At 44.6% G+C, this 20,031-nt stretch overlaps 2 protein-coding genes across 2 annotated transcripts; one reads left to right on the forward strand and one right to left on the reverse strand.

The window, feature by feature from the left end:
* The first annotated feature begins 651 nt into the window (after window positions 1-651).
* Window positions 652-1,632, forward strand: LOC115081349 (olfactory receptor 1G1-like). The gene has a single exon (XM_029585830.1). It carries the CDS (start codon window positions 652-654, stop codon window positions 1,630-1,632), a length of 981 nt encoding a protein of 326 aa, XP_029441690.1.
* A 13,786-nt stretch (window positions 1,633-15,418) lies between these two features.
* Window positions 15,419-16,348, reverse strand: LOC115081341 (olfactory receptor 5B12-like). Its single transcript, XM_029585823.1, has one exon. The coding sequence runs from the start codon at window positions 16,340-16,342 to the stop codon at window positions 15,419-15,421; it is 924 nt and encodes a 307-aa protein (XP_029441683.1). The 5' UTR covers window positions 16,343-16,348.
* Between the last annotated feature and the right edge of the window lie 3,683 nt (window positions 16,349-20,031).

Raw genomic sequence — 20,031 nt, forward strand, 5'->3', positions numbered from 1 at the left:
CATAAAATGGTTCCAGTCTACTGAGATTATAATCTTCAGCCTTTCCTCACACCTGATAAAGCTCTTGTTAATTCCTTAAGCATAACATTTTGTAAGTGAAATGCAATGAATGGCCATCCCATACTCACAACCTGCTCTCTTGTTCTCTATCTTCAGCTTCCCTTGTGTTACTATCCTTAAGGAAGGGATGTTAGCAGACCCTGAAAGCTCTCATCTAAAATCAGTCATCACACTTATCAAAGGTGTCCTCTCTGTCCAACTCTGCTGTTGTTTTCTTCCTTTAACAAATTCCAGTGTTGAAACTAGATAATCAAAACTTTCCCCTGGTGCAGAATAGGATGAGACATTTGGTCACTGAACTTTCATCTGAACAATCTTCTTCATTGTGGGGAATGGCCAGTGCACCATCAATGAGTTTAATATGAAACCTCAAGGGGTGTGATCAGCAACTTTCACTGATGGCCTTACATTGCAGCATCTGTAAAACTCAATGACATTTTGGGTTCATAGCATAGTAGAAGGTCACCATCTGGGAATCCTAGGGCTAGCAGTTAAACTTTTAGGATGTCAGACAAAGCACAAGGAGCTTATTTAACATAAACATCAATTCTAATTTTTTCTTACATCCTCAGGAGAAAAGAAATAAACCCAATGGATGTGGAAAATATGACAATGGTGACAGAGTTTATTATTCTGGGACTTTCTGATAATCTTCAGCTGCAGATTCCTCTCTTCCTGGTCTTCCTGCTCATCTACCTGATCACCCTGCTGGGGAACCTTGTGATTATCACAGTGACCTGTGCTGACCCCCGCCTGCACACCCCCATGTACTTCTTCCTCAGTAACCTCTCTCTCACAGACATCTGCTGTATCTCCAACATTGTCCCAAAACTGCTGGGGATCTTTTTCTCAGGGGTAAAGACCATTTCCTATGCTGGGTGCATGGGGCAGTTGTTTGTCTTCATGGGCTGTGCCGGCATTGAGATATTACTCCTTACTACAATGGCATATGACCGCTATGTTGCCATCTGTCATCCCTTGCGCTATTCGTTCATCTTGAATCAAAGAGTCTGTGTCCTGTTGGTGGCCACTTCATGGATCATTGGCTTTCTGAATTCTGGGATAATTATGGTTTCTGTCACATACCTTTCATTCTGTGACTCTAACAAGGTTGATCATTTCTTCTGTGATATTGTGCCACTGATAAAACTCTCCTGTACTGACACGGTTGGCCTTGAAACCGTATTGTTTTTTGATGGCATCTTGACAGCAACACCTGCCTTCTTTGTGACTCTTATATCTTACACCTACATCATCTCAGCCATCCTGAGGATCCGCTCTGCCGAAGGGAAGCGTAAAGCCTTCTCCACCTGCTCCTCCCACATCACGGTCATCTCTATTTTCTACTCCTCCATTTTATGTGTGTATCTGAGACCCAACTCAACGTACTCCCAGGAGCAGGGTAGAATCTTGTCCGTACTCTACACGACTGTCACTCCCATGCTGAACCCCATCATTTATAGTCTGAGGAACCATGAGGTAAAAAATGCATTGAGGAAAGCCAAAGGAAAGAAGCTTATGGGAGCACACAAGGGCATAAGAAGTGTAAATTGGGTCAGACCAATGATGTAGTCAGCACAGCAACTTGCCTCTGACAGTGACCAGTTTGGAATGCTTGGAAATATCCATTAGATCCCAAACAGGAAAGCCCCTTCTTACTGCTTCCTTCCAGAATCAGGAGTTGAAAACACCTAAAATTATCATCTAAATAATGGTTAATGGACCTATTTATTAGAAACTTATCGGATTCTTTTTAAAACTCAGTTACAATTGTAGTCTTGACCACATTCTCTGGCAGCAAATTGCATCATAGTGAGGGTATTTTTATAACAACCAGCGTAGGTTATGTAGTTCAAAAAGACATGTATTACATTCCTTTATATGCAGAAACCCCAGGCAATTTTATAACAACAATTTACATCTGCAAAATCTTGTTTTATGTACATAAATGATTTTGAAAATTACCCCATTATTTGTGTGCTGACTGAAAAAATACTTTCTATAATTCATTTTAATTCTGCTACTTGTTAGCATCCGAGTGTCCCTTACTCCTAGTACTGCTGTAAAGGGTAAATAACCTTTCCCTATCACCTTGTGCCACATCACTCATGCTTTTATACACCTCTCTCAGTCTCCAGGCTGAAGAGCCTGAGCCTCCGTAGGCTCTCATCATAGGGCTGCCATTCCATCGTCTTTATCTCATTTGCACCTTTTCTAATACAGCTATGCCATTTTATCAAGATGTAATGACTTTAATTCTCCAGCCAGCATGGCCGCCAAACTCTGACTGACAATTCTACAGTTGTTTTATGAGTGTAAAGCTGCAAGACCTTAGCAATGGGGCATCAGGAAGGACTAGAAAGAGCTCCAGAAGGGTCTCCTTCATGCAACATTGGTATAATGGGAGGGGGTTCAGGTACAGCCTCATGGAGAGATTGTTTTTTATGATTCATGGAATGAGGGGGGGTGGGGTAGGGTGGGGTGGGATGGGGCAGGGGGTAAGTATCTGTATTAGGGGAGAGATATTGGGCCAACCTTGATAGGGGAGGTTGGGAGGAATGAAATCCCCTATAGTAACCAGCTCTTGCACTTTGGGCTGGTTAACATGGGGGATTTCAAAATGTATCACATAGATTTTAACCATATGCATGCTAAACTTTTTTCTAGCATGAATTTTGGTGCACAGGACCCATAGTATATTTTCTCAGTGAGACACGATCAGATGGAGGAGACTCCTATTTCTAGTATGGATCCATTAAGTGATAGGGCTAGAGAAGACCCTTACCTAAGTGCCTAAGTATACCCACAGATTAACTCGCATAAAGTCGCAGCTCCTCTTTGGAGGGTGTAATCTATGCAGGTTAGCTTACATGCATTCTTTTTAAAATCACAAAGTATGCATGTACATTTCTACTCCACTCCCCAACTATCATGTTACTTTTATGTGAACACAGCCCTGAGCTATTTATTTGCATAAAAGATGAATGGCTTTGAAAATCTGGCCCTAAATGTAAATGTTCAGATTCCCCTCTAGAAACTCCCTTGAGGACATAAAAGTAGAGATGTGAATCATGTCCTCGATCGTCTTAACGATCGATTTCGGCTGGGAGGGGGAGGGAATCGTATTGTTGCCGTTTGGGTGTGTAAAGTATCGTGAAAATCGTTAAAATCATGAGCCGGCACACTAAAACCCCCTAAAAACCCACCCCCGACCCTTTAAATTAAATCCCCCACCCCCCCGAACCCCCCCCCCCAAATGCTTTAAATTACCCTGAGGTCCAGCGGCGGTCCGTAGCTAAATCGGGGGAAGGGGGAGGGCAGGAAAACCGGCACACTAAAACCCCCAAAAAACCCACCCCTGACCCTTTAAATTAAATCCCCCCCCCCAAATGCCTTAAATTACCCTGGGGTAGAGCGGCGGTCCGAAACGGCCTCCTGCTATTGAATCGCGTCGTCTTCAGCCGGCGCCATTTTGCAAAATGGCCACCGCAAAATGGCGGCGGCCATAGACCAACACGATTCGACTGCTGGAGGTCGTTCCGGACCCCCGCTGGACTTTTGGCAAGTCTTGTGGGGGTCAGGAGGCCCCCCCAAGCTGGCCAAAAGTTCCTGGGAGTCCAGCGGGGGTCCGTGAGCGATTTCCTGCCGCGAATCATTTTCCGTACGGATAATGGAGCCGGCCATACGCGTATGGCCGGCGCCATTTTCCGTACGGAAAATGGCACCGGCAGGAGATCAACTGCAGGAGGTCGTTCAGCGAGGGTTCCTGACCCCCGCTGAACGACCTCCTGCAGTCGATCTCCTGCGGCACCATTATCCGTACGGAAAACGATTCGCGGCAGGAAATCGCTCACGGACCCCCGCTGGACTCCCAGGAACTTTTGGCCAGCTTGGGGGGGCCTCCTGACCCCCACAAGACTTGCCAAAAGTCCAGCGGGGGTCCGGAACGACCTCCAGCAGTCGAATCGTGTTGGTCTATGGCCGCCGCCATTTTGTGGCGGCCATTTTGCAAAATGGCGCTGGCTGAAGACGACGCGATTCAATAGCAGGAGGCCGTTTCGGACCGCCGCTCTACCCCAGGGTAATTTAAGGCATTTGGGGGGGTTCGGGAGGGTGGGGGATTTAATTTAAAGGGTCGGGGTGGGTTTTAGGGGGTTTTAGTGTGCCGGTTTTCCTGCCCTCCCCCTCCCCCCGATTTAGCTACGGACCGCCGCTGGACCCCAGGGTAATTTAAGGCATTTGGGGGGGGGTTTCGGGAGGGTGGGGGATTTAATTTAAAGGGTCGGGGGTGGGTTTTAGGGGGTTTTAATGTGCCGGTTTTCCTGCCCTCCCCCTTCCCCCGATTTACGATTTTTTGACGATAAATCGGGGGAATTGGTATTGTATCGTGGCCCTAACGGTTTTTGACGATTTAAAATATATTGGACGATATTTTAAATCGTCAAAAAATGATTCACATCCCTACATAAAAGTGCCCCTGGCAGAACTCGGAGGGGGAGGCGTAAGTGGTCACGGTACAGGGCACCTCGAGCAGGCACATAACATTCACACAGGATGTGCATGATTGAGGACACCCTGAGTTATAATTCTCTGCTCTCTGTGTTCAGATATTGTTTAAAGTAGAAGAACCTCAGGTTGGGATCATGTGCAGTGGGAGGAAAGAGAAGTACAAGGCAATCAAACATTTTTTGTCTGCAAGATTATCTATAATCTACCTAAAGAGTGAAAAGATCATATAGGGTATTTCCCCATAGTCATATGAGACTGAAGGAGCCTAAAAAGATATATTATGATATCCTGCAAACCAGGTGACAAAGAAAAAAATCATTTTTTTTATCAGTGATGTCATCAATGACATACATCAACATGATAGCAAAGAAATAACCAGCCTCTACTTGCTATTCCAGGTCTTTCTGCTTTGCTTGATCTGTACATTTTCAGCAAGCCCAAAATAAAAAATAATTAGCCAAATATGCTGTGTCATCAAGGTTGCACTGACAAAATAAGACATCAACAAGAAACAAAATGACTTCCTCCAGATTAGCCTTCCTCAGCCAACATGATTACAGAGACAACTGATGGCTGGTCTCCTTTAATACTGCAGAGAAATCGATCAGGCTTATTGCACAAGACAGCTGTTGGCTCCCACTGAATGCATCTTGCTCTACCTGATGACCTGCTGTTTGTTGCCATGAGCAGCGACTGCTCATCCAGACCCGGAAATCTTTATACCCTCCAAGGAGAGTCAGCGCTTGCTGCAGCTTCTCTCCCCTTTACATAATCTGCGCATGAGCTGATGTTGGGGGTATGCCTTACACATAACCCAAAGGAGTGAAAGGCTGAAATTGAATTAAATTGTGTCTGAAATGGCATAAGCCTGAAGAAACTGAAGGCTTCAGTGACTCTATGCAATTTGGCCTGGCTCTGACCCGTTCCTGGTCAGAATAACATTCTCACAGAAGTCCAGTAGCTTAAGATGCGAGTCCCTGAGGATATTCTAGTTTCATATCGCCTGTCCTGGTACTGTTCTTTCTTTTGCAATATTCCTGAGGAAATGTACGATGTACAGTAGCTGGGTAGTAGCAAGCTGTGAGAGAGAATCAGCAAGCTAGCAAGCTCACGGAGTCATGAGAGCAGCAAAGCACATGGGATGGAGCTGGAATAAGAAAAAAAACCTCACAAGCTGATCAGGAAAGAACCCTGTAGCCGAAGCTGAGAGTTAGGGAGCAGACAGGACCTGCTGTAGAAGTGCTTGATATTATGCTTGCACTATATTCAGTGCACAGAGCTCCAGAGAGGTTTCCTGAACCCAAAGAGACAGCATCAAGAGAAGAGACGCCTGACAATAGAGAGATGCTACAGACTGTGCCAACTCCTGGGCACAAAATGGAAACCCGAAAGGCATTCTGGAAAGGGGAGGCTGTATTTTTAATCTGGCATTTGTGCCACAAACCCATAGCCTCGGGGCTTGAATCACAAAGGCTTCCCTCACAAGCTGTGTCTATGGGAGAAGGCCCTGGTGATTCAGGCTCTTGGTTTTTCTTACAAATGACTGAGGGACATTCGTTGAATCCTGGAGAGCAGAGATTTTTTTATTCTAAGCTTTTCACGAATAAAGATGTTTTTCCCTTGCTGTTATCACTGGGCTTTCGAAGAAAATTTAGCATTTTTCTATGCTGAATGAATTAGTTTTGCTGCCTTATTCTTTTTGCTAAGGGTCCAATCACTGTCTGAGTCCAATAGATAGGAGACCAATAAGGCAGAGGATCCTAAACTTTCATCTTCAATAGATATTTTTGTCACCTGGGAGATTAGGAATCTGCAACGTCAGTTTGCATGTACTGATATTTACAGTTTAAAGAAGCAGCAGGAACAGGAATAACATTTAGCCCCTAGTTATTTCAATGGGCTTACACTGATCTATGTCATTGATTACCTCCTTGGTAAACAAAATGGTTCCTTTTTTATCAACTAAATTTCAAGTCATCATATTATACATATTTTTGCATACAATTCATATTTTTAATTTGACTGCCTTGTGTTGCTTTTTTTTTTCCTACTGCAGATATAACATTCCTTAGTGAAAGGCCATGGGGTCAATTTTCAACATACCAAAGCTGTCCTTTAAAGTTAAATAAGGGAAAATATGTGATAAGAGAATTACTTTGTGATTAAAGAGTTTTCCATTGCAATTAACATTGGGTTTTTGAAGAACACTTTGAGGTGAATTTTAAAAGCCCGGCACGTGCATTATTTAGGAGATGCATGAAGAAGTCATTCTCGCACATGCTGAATGGATTATAAAAGCTTCCCAGATACACCTGTATCTCCTGCAGTGCACACATCTCAAAACATTTCAAAAAGAGACAGGAGAGAGCATGTCTCAGCACGGCATAGGCATGTCGGAAAAGCCAAGATATGTGCGTGCACATACTTATGCTCCCTGGGAGTGCCGAGATCCCATGCTGCATCATTTTACTTATACTAAGAATAGCATTAAGTTGAAAAAAAAAAGATCAAGCCATTTCGTCCTGCTGCAGGAGCATGGCAGTTGGCCACATCACGGAGTGGGGAACCTGGCCTGATGTTAGGAGAGCAGATGAGAGCAGACCACCAAGATTTGATAAGAATGATGGCATCCAGATCAATAAGCCATGTCTTGAGAATACAGAAACAAATTAGTTCCATTGTTATTAGATCAAAAATAATTAGACATTTTCACTTAATAGCTTGAACATTGACCAACATAATAACTACTAGGAATGGGGCAAGAAGAATAGCAGAACATGTAATATCATTGATACAAGTTGGCCAACGAAGCATGGAACTCTGCCTAATTCTTGTTAGATTGCCATATTGATCCTGTCTGGTGATAACTGATATGTTGAAAGCTAAAGCTCCAGAAACATCTAAAGTCAGTTGAGCAAGTCAGATGCCTTATCGGCACTTATTGCGCATGAAGGAGCCAACAAAGGAGCTCCTTTGTCATGCACACCATGGGCATGCAGCATATCTGGCATCTATCTCCGGTTCTTAATCCTCCACTTGGAGGACATCAGTAGGGAACGTGCCCTCGGGCCAGGCCTGTTAGCAAAGAGGAGGTGGAAAGAATAGTGTAGAGCCAACCTCCTTTCTCACAATGGGGCCAACTGTTGTGAAATGGCCCAATAGTCTGAGATGGCAAAACAGCAGAAACAGTGAGTTCTCCAGTGTTGTCTACCACCAGTTCTTGACCCCCCTGCTCAGATGACATCAGCATGGGGATGAGGTTTCTCTCTGTATGTAGTCCCCTTGAGGAGCAAATAATTAAAAGTAGCCCTGAAGAATGTCATTTTCAGGAAGTCATAAAGCCATTTGCAGGAAACACTCAAACATTTTTAGAGATACCTGTATGGATGCTTTCTGCAGGTGTTGCATATAGGGAAAAATAACCCTTGCTGTAGATACACGATGTTAGGTTCCATATTAGGAGCTACCACCCAGGAAAAAGATCTAGGCATCATAGTGGATAATACTTTAAAATTGTCAGCTCAATGTGCTGCAGCAGTCAAAAAAGCAAACAGAATGTTAGGAATTATTAGGAAGGGAATGGTTATTAAAACGGAAAATGTCATAATGCCTCTATATTTATTTTATTTATTTAAAAACTTTTCTATACCGTCGCTAAGTTATATACCATCGCAACGGTTTACAAATAGGCACATAGACTAAGGTAAGTAAATGTAGGATATCTTACATTCTAACAGGTGCCAATAAAGTTCGGTTACAATTTCATAAATAAAATCATTATTTGAGTAATGTTGGTCAAGTCCAGGTATTTTATTGCGTTACTATCGCTTTGAAATATTACTTCTTAAAAGTAGGATTGATTAAATTCATTCTCATCTGCATTACCTTGTACTTTCATTCTCTACCCTCCACACTCTTTAGTGAAGGCTTTTTTAAAGAGCCATGTTTTTAGATTTTTCTTAAAAGTTTTGAGATTATTCTGTAATCTGAGTTCGGGTGGCATCGTGTTCCATAGTATGGGCCCAGCCAATGATAAAGCCCTTTCTCTCACTTGGGTTAATTTTGCTGACTTTACTGAAGGGATTGTTAGTAGTGCTTTGTCTCCATGGTGAGACCGCACCTGGAATACTGTTTACAATTCACCGCATCTCAAAAAAGATATGGTTGCTATGGAGAAGGTGCAAAGAAGGGCAACCAAAATGATAAAGGGGATGGAACAGCTCCCCTATGAGGAAAGGCTGAAGAGGTTAGGGCTGTTCAGCTTGGAGAAGAGACAGCTGAGGGGGGATATGATAGAGGCCTTTAAGATCATGAGAGGTCTTGAACAAGTAGATGTGAATCAGTTATTTACACATTCAAATAATAAAAGGACTAGGGGGCATTCCATTAACTTAGCAAGTAGCACATTTAAAACTAATCGGAGAAAGTTCTTTTTAACTCAACGCACAATAAAGCTCTGGAATTTGTTGCCAGAGGATGTGGTTAGTGCAGTTAGTGTAGCTGGGTTCAAAAAAGGTTTGGATAAGATCTTGGAGGAGAAGTCCATTAATGGTTATTAATTAAATTTACTTAGGGAATAGCCACTGCTATTAATTGTATCAGTGGCATGGGATCCTCTTAGTGTTTGGGTAATTGCCAGGTTCTTGTGGCCTGGTTTGGCGTTTGTTGGAAACAGGATGCTGGGCTTGATGGACCCTTGGTCTGACCCAGCATGGCAATTTCTTATGTTCTTATGTTCATATTGCTATATGAAATCCATGTAACTACAGAATTTCTGCTATAAAGAACCATGGCATATGATCATATGTTACAATATGTAATCCCATGCATTATGGCAAGATCATGAATAAGAAGGCATCTCGGGCAATAATAAAAACATAAGAACATAAGATATTCCAATAATGGGTCAGACCAAGGGTCCATCAAGCCCAGTATCTTGTTTCTAACAGTGACCATTCCAAGTCATAAGTACATGACAAGTACCCAAACATTAAATAGATCCAGTGCTACTAATGCTGGCAATAAGCATTGGCTATTCCCTTTTGATTAATTGTAGTTTATGGACTTCTCTTCAAGGAAGTTATCCAAATCTTTTTTAAACCCATATCCTCTGTCAATGAATTCCAGAACTTAGTTGTACATTGAGCAAAAAATAATTATTTATTTTATTTATTTATTTAACATTTTCTATACCGACCTTCATGACAAGATTCATATCAAACTGGTTTACATGGAACTTAGGGACTAACAAAATAAACCATATAACAGGAAGGCCAAAGCACAGTTACATATAACAGGGAGATTGAACTTGGGGGCTAGAGTAGCCAGGAAGTAAAAGGAAAGCAAAAACTAGAGGTTGAATACATATTTATATATACACTGGGGCTGGACCGGGAGTCTAACCAATTAGGTTGAGTCTGATTTAGAAGTATGTTGATATGTTAGAACTTAAGGGAAGGCTTGATGGAAAAGCCAAGTTTTTTTCGGAAGCTTAGAAGGCAGGGTTCCAATCTTAGGTCAGTCGGCAAGTTGTTCCAGATGACGGGGCCCGCTGTGGAGAGTGTGTGTTCTTTGGTGGAGGATATTCACATGGATTTAGTTGGTGGGACTTGAAGGGTTCCTTTATATGCTTCTCTGATGGGTCTTGCGGATGAGTAAAGTTTGAATGGAATCTGAAGGTCTAGAGGTAGTTGATTGTGGATGGATTTGTGGATTATGGTGAGTGCCTTGTGCAAGATTCTGTATTTTATTGGCAACCAGTGCAGGTTTCGGAGTATGGGAGTGATGTGAGCTCCCCGGTTAGTATTGGTTAAGATTCTAGCTGCTGAGTTCTGGAGCATCTGTAGTGGTTTGGTGGCAGAGATAGGGAGCTCTAAGAGGAGAGTGTTGCAATAGTCAGTTTTAGAGAACAGTGTTGACTGGAGAACGGTTCTGAAGACCTGGAAATGAAGAAGGGGTTTGAGTCTTTTCAGAACTTGAAGCTTATAGAAACAGTCCTTGGTGATATTATTGATTGATTTCTTTAAGTTCAGATGTTTATCGAGGGTTACTCCTAAGTCTCTTATTTGAGTGGTCTGGAGGTTAGGGACTGTCTGAACGATGCTGTCCGAATGGTCAGGGGAGATAAGAAGGATTTCTGTTTTGGCTGCATTGAGAACCAGATTCAGGCTGGTGAGGAGGCTGTTAATGGATTAAGGCAATTCTCCCAGTAGGTAAGCGTTTTTGAAAGGGATTCTTTTATAGGGATCAAGATCTGAAAATCGTCTGCATAGAGGTAGTGTGTTAAGTTTAGGTTTGTGAGCAGCTGACAGAGGGGCAGTAAGTAGATATTGAAGAGGGTAGGGGATAAAGAGGAGCCTTGGGGGACGCCTAGTGTAGATTTGAAATTAGGGGATTCTTTGTTATTGATTCTAACCTTAAAGCTTCTGTTATTGAGGAAGGGGTTGAACCATCTGAGAGCGTATCCAGTTAATCCGATGTCTGAGAGGCGATTTAGAAGGATGGTGTGGTTCACGGTGTCGAACGCCGCAGAGATGTCTAGGAGGACAAGCAAGAATGAGAGCCCTTTGTCTAGGCCCAAGAGGATGTGGTCTGATAGGGAGATGAGGAGGGTTTCTGTACTGGATGATTTACGGAAACCGTACTGGGAAGGGTATAGGATTTTGTGTTCCTCCAGGTAGTCTGAGAACTGTGTGTTCTCCACTTTCTCTGTGAGTTTTGCTAGAAAAGGGAGGAGGGATATGGGTTCAAAGTTGAAGGGTTCTTTTGTGTCCTGGTTGGGTTTCTTCAAGAGGGTTTTAAGGGATGCCATTTTTAACTCATCCGGGTAGATTCCTTGGGCTAGGGAGCAGTTTATGATGTCAGCCAAAGATCTGGCGATAGCGCCCGGAATGAGAAGCAGAAGTTTAGTTGGGATGCGGTCAGTCGGATGGCTGGATGGTTTCAACTTCTTGAGGGTGGATTCAATCTCCAGAGGGGTAGTGGGCTTGAAGGAGTCAAGAGTGGCTGCAGGATAAAAAGTAGAGTTGGAGTTTAGGGCTGGGGGGATTGAGTTGGTAGGGAGAAGCGCAAGTGTGTTAGCAATTTTATCCTGAAAGAAGAGTGCTAGCTCGTTTGCTTTGGATTGAGCCTGGTCATCTGGGATGGTGGGGGGAGAGGGTTTAGTGAGTTGGGATACATAGGAAAACAGGGCCCTGGCATCATATTGAATATCATGAATTCTGCTGGCATAATAGGCTTTTTTTGCCTGTAAGAGAGAGATCTTATAAATATGCATGGTGCGTTTATAATCAGATAGTGTTGTGGTGTTGGGGGTCTTCCGCCAAGTGCCTTCCTTGTGTCTGAGGTCTTGCTTCATCCATTTAAGATCTGGTGAAAACCAGGGTTGTTTCCTTTTTTGTGTCCAATTGATGATTTTCATCGCTTTGGGGCAAAGTTTATTGGCTATTGACTCCGTGATATTGTGCCAGGATAGAAGGGCTGAGTTGGGGTTGGAGATATCCAGGTTAGGGAGTTCCTTGGAAAGATATTCACTGAGGGTGTCAGAGGCACATGGTTTCCTGAAGTGGATGGTGGAATGAGGTTGAGGCTGAACAGGGTTTCCTTGCGTCGTGAGGGTTGCTGATATTAGGGAATGGTCGGACCAGGGGACAGGGGTGCAGTCTGGAACATTTTTGTATGATAGGTATGAGTTTAGGAAGATGAGGTCGAGCGTGTGTCCTGATTTATGGGTGGGTTTATTGATAATTTGTTCAAAGCACTTTGCCAGGAGTGTGGAGAGGAATGTTTCACAGTTGGGAGAGAGCGGAGAGGCGTCAACATGCAGATTGAAGTACCCCAGTATCATAGCTGGTGAATCTGTGTTGATGAGTTTAGCAATGGTTTCTATGAGGGGATTAGCATATTTAATCTTCAGTTTGTTTTAAATATGATAATTGCTAACTTCATGCAGTGTCTTCTATTCCTTGTATCATCTGAAAGACTAAATAACTGACTTACATTTACCAATTGAAGTCCTTTCATGATTTTGTAGACCTCTATCTTATCCCACCTCAGCCATCTCTTTTACAAGATGTACAGCCCTAACCTCTTTCGCCTTTCCTCATAGGGAAGCAATTCCATGCCCTTTATCATTTTGGTTGCCCTCTCAATACTTTCTCCAGTGCAATGAGTACTCGACCAGCGAGGAGACCTGTTGCAAAGGCAAAGCTAGGGAGCGGAGCCTGCGCTTAAATACTGAAGCTCTGCTGACATCATCATCTGGGGCTGCGGCTTGGTTCCCGCCGTTGGTCCCTACTTAAGCATTGGTGATGCGTGCACACATGCCAGACATGAAACAATGGACATTGTGGCTGGACTGGGAATGCCCAGGACTGCAGCTGAGCCAGAAGCACCAGAGGAGGACCGAGGATGAAGCTGGTGGCCCACCGCTGCCAGAGGCAAGGAACCAGGAGCTGTAGTTACTGCAGAGAGATGAGGGGGCCGTGCCATGTGTCTGCCGCGGACTGCACGCATAACACCCTCCTTTCCCTCCAGCTGCTGCAGCCCTCACAGTCTCTTCCCTGCTCTGTACCATGTCCCTCATGAATCTTGTCTGTGATTATGACCTATTTATTATTTCTATATGTTATACATTTTACTTGCTCTCTTCTCTGGTCTGCACACTGACGACTCTTTATAAATTGTAAAGAATAAAGCAGGACTCAAAGTTCCCCTGCAGTGTGGGAGAGGACAGAATTAGTTGTAGAAGACCCAAGAAATAAAGTTCATAGCATGGCACTTGGACATTTAGAGTTACTTTTAACTTCTGACTCCATGTCTGTGCTTAGTAGTGTCCAGGACTATTGTATGTCCCACCAACATTTCTTGGCAGGCAGTAAGAGATCATCAGTGGAAAGATGTTTAGTAAAAAATGTGCCAGTGATATATGCAGTAAGTGAATAGCAAGTTCATATATAAGGGAATTTATTAAAAGCAGAAAATAATAGAAAGCCAGATAAATCGAAAGACCATCAAGTCTGACCTTCTTCAAGTTACCAAACTGCAGTTCTTGATGTAATAATGCAGGGGAAGGGGCAGTGTCCACAGTGAGAAAATATTCCTGTTTTACCTGAAATACAGTGATCAGCTGAAATCCCAGGATCAGCCCTTCCCCAGAGTCTAGGTACCTCACCAGTCCCACCAGTGTCATCTTCCTCCTAAAGCTCATTCCTAGTTGATTCATATTAATTTGAAGAGAACCTTCTCAACTCACTGAATCATTTTTTAAGACATGCAAGCCTGAGATATTATTTATTTAATTTATTTTTTTAACACTTTTATATACCGACATTCATGATACAGATCATATCATATCGGTTTACAGGGAACAAAGGTATTATAACATTAACCTTGACTAGAAGGAGCATAAAAAGGAGCATATTATAAGACGCCAGCTCTCCTAAAGTCTGATGCCTCAGCTCCAAACAGATACCAACGTAGGTTTTGGATCTCATAGTTCCTGTATGGTTAATTACTCTTAAAAATGCGACAAAAGCATTGAGTCACAGGACTGAAGTCAGAAATAGTGTCATTCACATGAGTAAGATCACAGTGGGTGGTACCTAACAGGACTGATGTCACATAGACTATCTTACAAGTGTGATCACATATGAGGCTGTACTCACAAGACAGAGATAAAGTTGTGTTCTAACAATGTCTTCTATTAGATGCATAAGAAAACAATGAAACATTCCTTCCAACCAGGTGTGCTCCAGCTGTTCTGTGTTTTAAATCATACAAGGCTCCATAATCTCAGGAGTTTTGACCCAGTGCAGTACAAAGCACAGAAGGGCTGAGGCACACCTAATGGGAAGAAAGGTGTTAATGGTCTCCATACATGCATAGAAGTGATGTCCCATGAGGCTGGATCTCATAATAGTAATGTCATGCTGGGCTGTTTCTCACAGCACTGAAGTCATGTTGAGCTGTATTTTATACTGCTGATATGCTGGGATGAATCTCATAGTGTGATGTCACATGGGGCAGTAGCTCACCATAGTGAAGTCATGTTAGGCTGTATGTCACGGGATTGATGTCATGTTGGACAGTATGTCATAGCTGAGATGTCACATGAGGCTATATCTTACAGCGTTGATATCACATCGGGCTATATACACTGTGGTGATGTCACAGTGCTGAAAGACTGGCAGTATTGATGCTATAATGGATTGAGTAGAGGACTGAGAATTCTAATGGGAGGGATTGTACTGATCCCAGAGAATGAGATTCAACCCTCAGCAGGGTTCTTATCAAGATTAATGGATCATGAAGGAAAGATCTATCTCGGACTGGAAGAGTTTGTAAATCTGTGAATCTCTTCCGGGTCAGCTCTCTGAGAGTTTTGCAGAGTCAACACTGGAGGACTCTGGTTTTTTGCTGTTTTTCTCTGGCTCCTTTGCACTTTCAGCTCAGTCAGGACTAGGATTGAGTCTTCATTCCCAACTATGCAAGGAATATTTTTCCCTTTGTTATAAGGTCTCCCTTCCTCCCCAGTGAGCTTAGTCAGGTCATTGAGCTGACAATCCTGGACCTATGACCATGTACTGAGGCTCTTCCAGAACCCTGCAATCATGAGTGGCAGATCCAGCCACTGGGTGTCACCCTCAAATGATGATCACAACTCTCTCCCCCCAGGAGGCTGTGCAAGATTATTCTGCCACATCTACAACCCCGACTGAGCTGGGAAATAAAAAGCCCATCCCAAAGATCAAACCAGAGAATTTACTTTTGTGTTTTAAAGGGTGAATCATCTTGAACCCTACTAGAAACATAAATATGCTACATATGATAACCTTCTTCTCTCCAGAAGCTATTTCCCCAAGACTTTCCTCACTGCGTTTTTTACCTCCTGGTTCCTCAGACTGTAAATGATGGGATTCAGCATGGGGGTGACAGCTGTGTAGAGCATAGACAAGATTTTACCCTGCTCCTGGGAGTAAGTTGAAGTGGGTCTCATGTACATAAAGAACAGAGAAAAATAATAAATGGAGACCACAGTGAGGTGAGAGGAGCAGGTGGAGAAGGCTTTATGCTTCCCCTCTGCAGAGCGGATCCTCAGAATGGCTGAGATGATGTAGGTATAAGATGTAAGAATCACAAGGAAGGCAGGTACTGCCATCAATGCAGTTGCAACAAACACTAAGCTTTGTGTAGTGGCCGTGTCAGTACAGGAAAGCTTTAGCAGTGGCATGAGGTCACAGAAGAAATGATCAACCACATTAGAGGCACAGAATGAAAGGCGGGTGACAGAAACTGTGATTGTCTCAGGTGGTAGAAAGCCGATGATCCAGGAAGCAGCAGCCAGCAGGACACAGACTCTGTGATTCATAATGAGGGAATAGTGCAAGGGGTCACAGACTGCAGCATAGCGGTCATAAGCCATGGCAGCAAGGAGGAGATCTTCAGTGCCAGCAAAGCCTATGAAGAAATAGAGCTGCACCATGCACCCAGCATAGGAAATGGTCTTATCCCCTGAGAGGAAGATCATCAGCAGTTTTGGGGTGATGGTGCATGTGCAGCAGATGTCCGTGAGAGAGAGGTTACTGAGGAAGAAGTACATGGGGGTGTGCAGGCGGGGGTCAGCACAGGTCACTGTGATAATCACAAGGTTCCCCAGCAGGGTGATCAGGTAGATGAGCAGGAAGACCAGGAAGAGGGGAACCTGCAGCTGGGGATTATCAGAAAGCCCCAGAATAATAAATTCTGTCACCATCGTTATATTTTCTAGATCCATTGGGACAATCACACTGTTATTTATTTTATTTATGAACTTCTGAACATTTCTGTCCCTGTTGGTATGATAAGCTGGCTTCAAGCAGTGAAGACCATAACTCACACAATAAACATAAAACATGGACATACAATAAGCATACAAAATAAACAAGATCACTTATAATAAAACCAAAATATAAAACCTATTATAACAAGTTAACAGTCATCAAAAACACTCTACCCAAATGTCTGTTGAAATAAAGACATTTTAACACTTTTCTTGAAGGCAAGGTAATCCCCTTCCAATCACTAATCTAGCAAAAGAGAGTTCTACAGAATCGATCCTGCCACTAAAAACAGTTCTGGAGCTGCAATAAGAAATTGTAAATGACAAATATATTAACTGCAGATGTCATTGAGTTTTACAGATGCTGCAATGTGGCCAGCAGTGGAAGTCGCTGATCTGCACCTCATCAGGTGTCACTTACAACTCATGGGCAATGTGGTGGACGTTCATTGCACTGAAGGAGATTTACAGCCAAGGGTTTTCTGTTAGCAAACGATCTCATCCTATTCTGTGTCTGAAAGAAAAGAAGTTTTAAAATTAGGTCTACAAGTCAGTGACAAGTCAGGGATTAGAGCTGAGGCAAAGAGTGATAAAATTATTTTCCCAATGTTGAGATTGTGGATCCTTGGATCGGGACGAGGGCTGGTAGTTCCACTGAGGGAAGGCCCCCTAATGGTTATCGTCACCAGCTGGAGCTTCACCTATACCAGCCCTCGTCCACTTCAGGTTGAGCCCTTGGGTGCTGGGGCCAGCAGGTCTTAGGTGCGGGTCTCCTCAACGAGGACTGGAGCGGCGGCAGGCAAAGACAGTCAGGAGTCCAGGTCATGGCTGGCAGCAGAGGTGCAGAATGAGAGTCCAATCCAAAAATCTGGGGCAGGCGGCATTCGGGCAAGACCAGGAACCAAGCCAAGTGTCAAGACAGGCAGCAGACGAGCAAAGATGAGGAGACAAGCAGAAGTCAGAACCAGGAGATCAAGCCGAGGAGGGAAGCACAGGAACTGGAGAATGAGGAGAGGAACGGAGTCGGGAACATGGTACAGGCTGGAATGCAGGGAACAGGAAACACCAGAAAAGGACTCAGGAACCACGGACAGGAACAGGAACAAGAAGAGGACCTGGAGCAGAATCAGAGGACAGGAGCCTGAAGACATCAGGATCAGCAACTAGCACTCCGAGGACTGGGGACTGAGGCAGGGTTTAAACACTCCCTCAGTCCTGACGTCATCCACCGGGGCTGGGTCGAAATTTCCCACTCCGGCCTTTTTAAGAGGTGGGATCTTCCACCCGTGCACGCTTAGGGGGAGCCCCGCTGGGAGGAGAACAGCAGTGTTCAGAGCCGCATGGGAGGAGCAACCACGCCACATTAGAAGAGGTAGGGGGAACCAGCCGTGGCCTGCCGCGACCGGGAACCACAACACCCAAGGTCTCACAGAGTCACTGATACAGCCAGTGATTAGAACTGGTAGGCAGAAATGAATGAATGGTAGGGTGATAACATTTTTGCAAATTAAGGCAACAGATAATCAATTTTTTTAAATATGTGAATTTGACTTCAGAGTTAAGTGGCTGCTCATAGCTGTAAATATTAAGGGGTAGATTTTCAAAAAGCGCGCCTTCGCGTACTTTTGTTGGCGCATCATGCACAAACAAAAGTACGCTGGATTTTAGTAGATACGCGCGTAGCCGCGCGTATCCGCTAAAGTCCTGGATCGGCGCGCGCAAGGCTGCCGATTTTGTGTAGCCGGCGCGCGCTGAGCCGCGCAGCCTGCCGCCGTTCCCTCCAAGGCCGCTCTGATTTCGCCCTCCCCTCACCTTCCCCTCCCTTCCTCTATCTAACCCACCCCCCCCCGGCCCTATATAGAACCCTCCCCCCACCTTTGTCGGGGGATTTACGCCTCCCGGAGGGAGAAGTAAATCCCCGCGCGCCAGCGGGCCTCGAGCGCGCCGAGACGGGACCTGGGGGCGGTTCCGGAGGGCACGGCCACACCCCCGGACCGCCCGGGCTGAAACCACGCCCCTGGGCCCGCCCCCGAAACGCCGCGTCCCGCCCCCAAAACGCCGCGCCGATCTGACACGCCCCCGACACGCCCCCGACATGCCCCCTCGAAAAACCCCGGGACTTACGCGAGTCCCAGGGCTCTGCCCGCGCCGGTGCGCCTATGGAACATAGGCCTATGGAACATAGGCGCACCAGCGCGCAAGGCCCTGCTCGCGTAAATCCGGGCAGATTTACGCGAGCAGGGCTCTTAAAATCCGCCCCTAACTGTTATCTTTACAACTGAAAGTATTCTGATTGACAATAAAAACTTTTTAAAAATGAACTCAAGCAGATGGAGAAGTGCCTCCCCCAACATCAAACAACCCAAGGCAGAGCTGGGAATTACAGCTCAGAATTTCTTTTGGTTCCTAGTTCCCAGCTCTTACAAAAGAGCTCTCTTTAAATTAGATTTATTTATTTATTTGATTGATTGATTGATTTAAAATCTTTTCTATACCGTCGTTCAGTTAATTTACCATCACAACGGTTTACAAAAAGGCACATAAATTAATAGAAATTGTTTAAAATAGATAACACATTATAGACGTGCCAACAATGAGTGGTAACAGGGTTCTTTTAATATAAAACTATTTGTTGAGTTTTGTTTTCATTAGGTTGAAAAGTTTCTTTTGCTGTTCATATATAACGTTAACAATCTAAGGTGTATTTAATGGTGGGAAAGAAAAAGAAAACTAAAAAAACGATATACTCGGTGCTGAGTTACGATCTTATTTGCTTTCTTCATTCTCTTTATAAAAAGCCACGTTTTAGGCTTCCTTTGAAAGGTTTGACGTTTCTCTGCAGTCTTATCTCCAAGGCATTGAATTCCATAACGTGGGTCCTGCCAGAGATAGAGCTCGCTCCCGTACATGTGTGAGTCGTTCTGACGTAAGAGATGGAATAGTCAGTAGTGCCTTATTAGCCGATCTCAGATTTCTGTGTGGAACATGTATAATGCATAACGTTGGCAGCTTGCACTCCCGTGTCCCCCCCCCCTTTTCCCTTTGTCATATATAACCATAAAATAACCACACGTATACTGTTATTGGTGAAAATAGGCCGCAGCTTTTATTAATAATTAATATATAAACCAAACTTTTCGGTACCCGAGTATGAGTGCGTCCATCAAATATATCTAAACCAGGCTTCGTACCGGCGTCCGCCATTTTAGCCAGCCCGCCGCACAATCTTCTCGGCCCCCCGCCATGTCCAAGCCGAGGGGCCACCCCGGGCAGCCCACGCCCAACTCTACGCACTTCTCCTTCCTCTCGGACCCCGGTTTGTCCACCGTGTCCTCCGGGCCCCTCCTGGCCCCCCCTGACTCGGGTACCCCCGCCACCAATACTGCCGCGACAACTTCCAACTGTCAAATTCTGAGCTATCCTTAACTTCTGACTAACCGTTCCCATTGCTCCCCTTCTCGGGCCTTGAGACCCTTCCTCATTGGAGCTCCTGTTTTGGGTGGGTGGGTGGGTGGGCAACGCGAGCGCCGGCCAGTCGAAAAGGCCTGGCCCGGCGTTCGCCCTGTATTTGAGGCCCGAGGTCTCGCGAGACCTCGGGCCGAGATTCTCGCGGGGGTTGTGCGCCGGCGCGGTGACGTCATCGC

Source organism: Rhinatrema bivittatum, unplaced genomic scaffold (genome assembly GCF_901001135.1).
Source record: "Rhinatrema bivittatum unplaced genomic scaffold, aRhiBiv1.1, whole genome shotgun sequence".
NCBI classification, from domain to species: Eukaryota; Metazoa; Chordata; class Amphibia; order Gymnophiona; family Rhinatrematidae; genus Rhinatrema; species Rhinatrema bivittatum.

Coding starts and splice junctions, on each gene's coding strand:
- LOC115081341 (XM_029585823.1), bottom strand. CDS start 16,342: ATGGATCTAGAAAATATAACGATGGTGACAGAATTTATTATTCTGGGG.
- LOC115081349 (XM_029585830.1), top strand. CDS start 652: ATGGATGTGGAAAATATGACAATGGTGACAGAGTTTATTATTCTGGGA.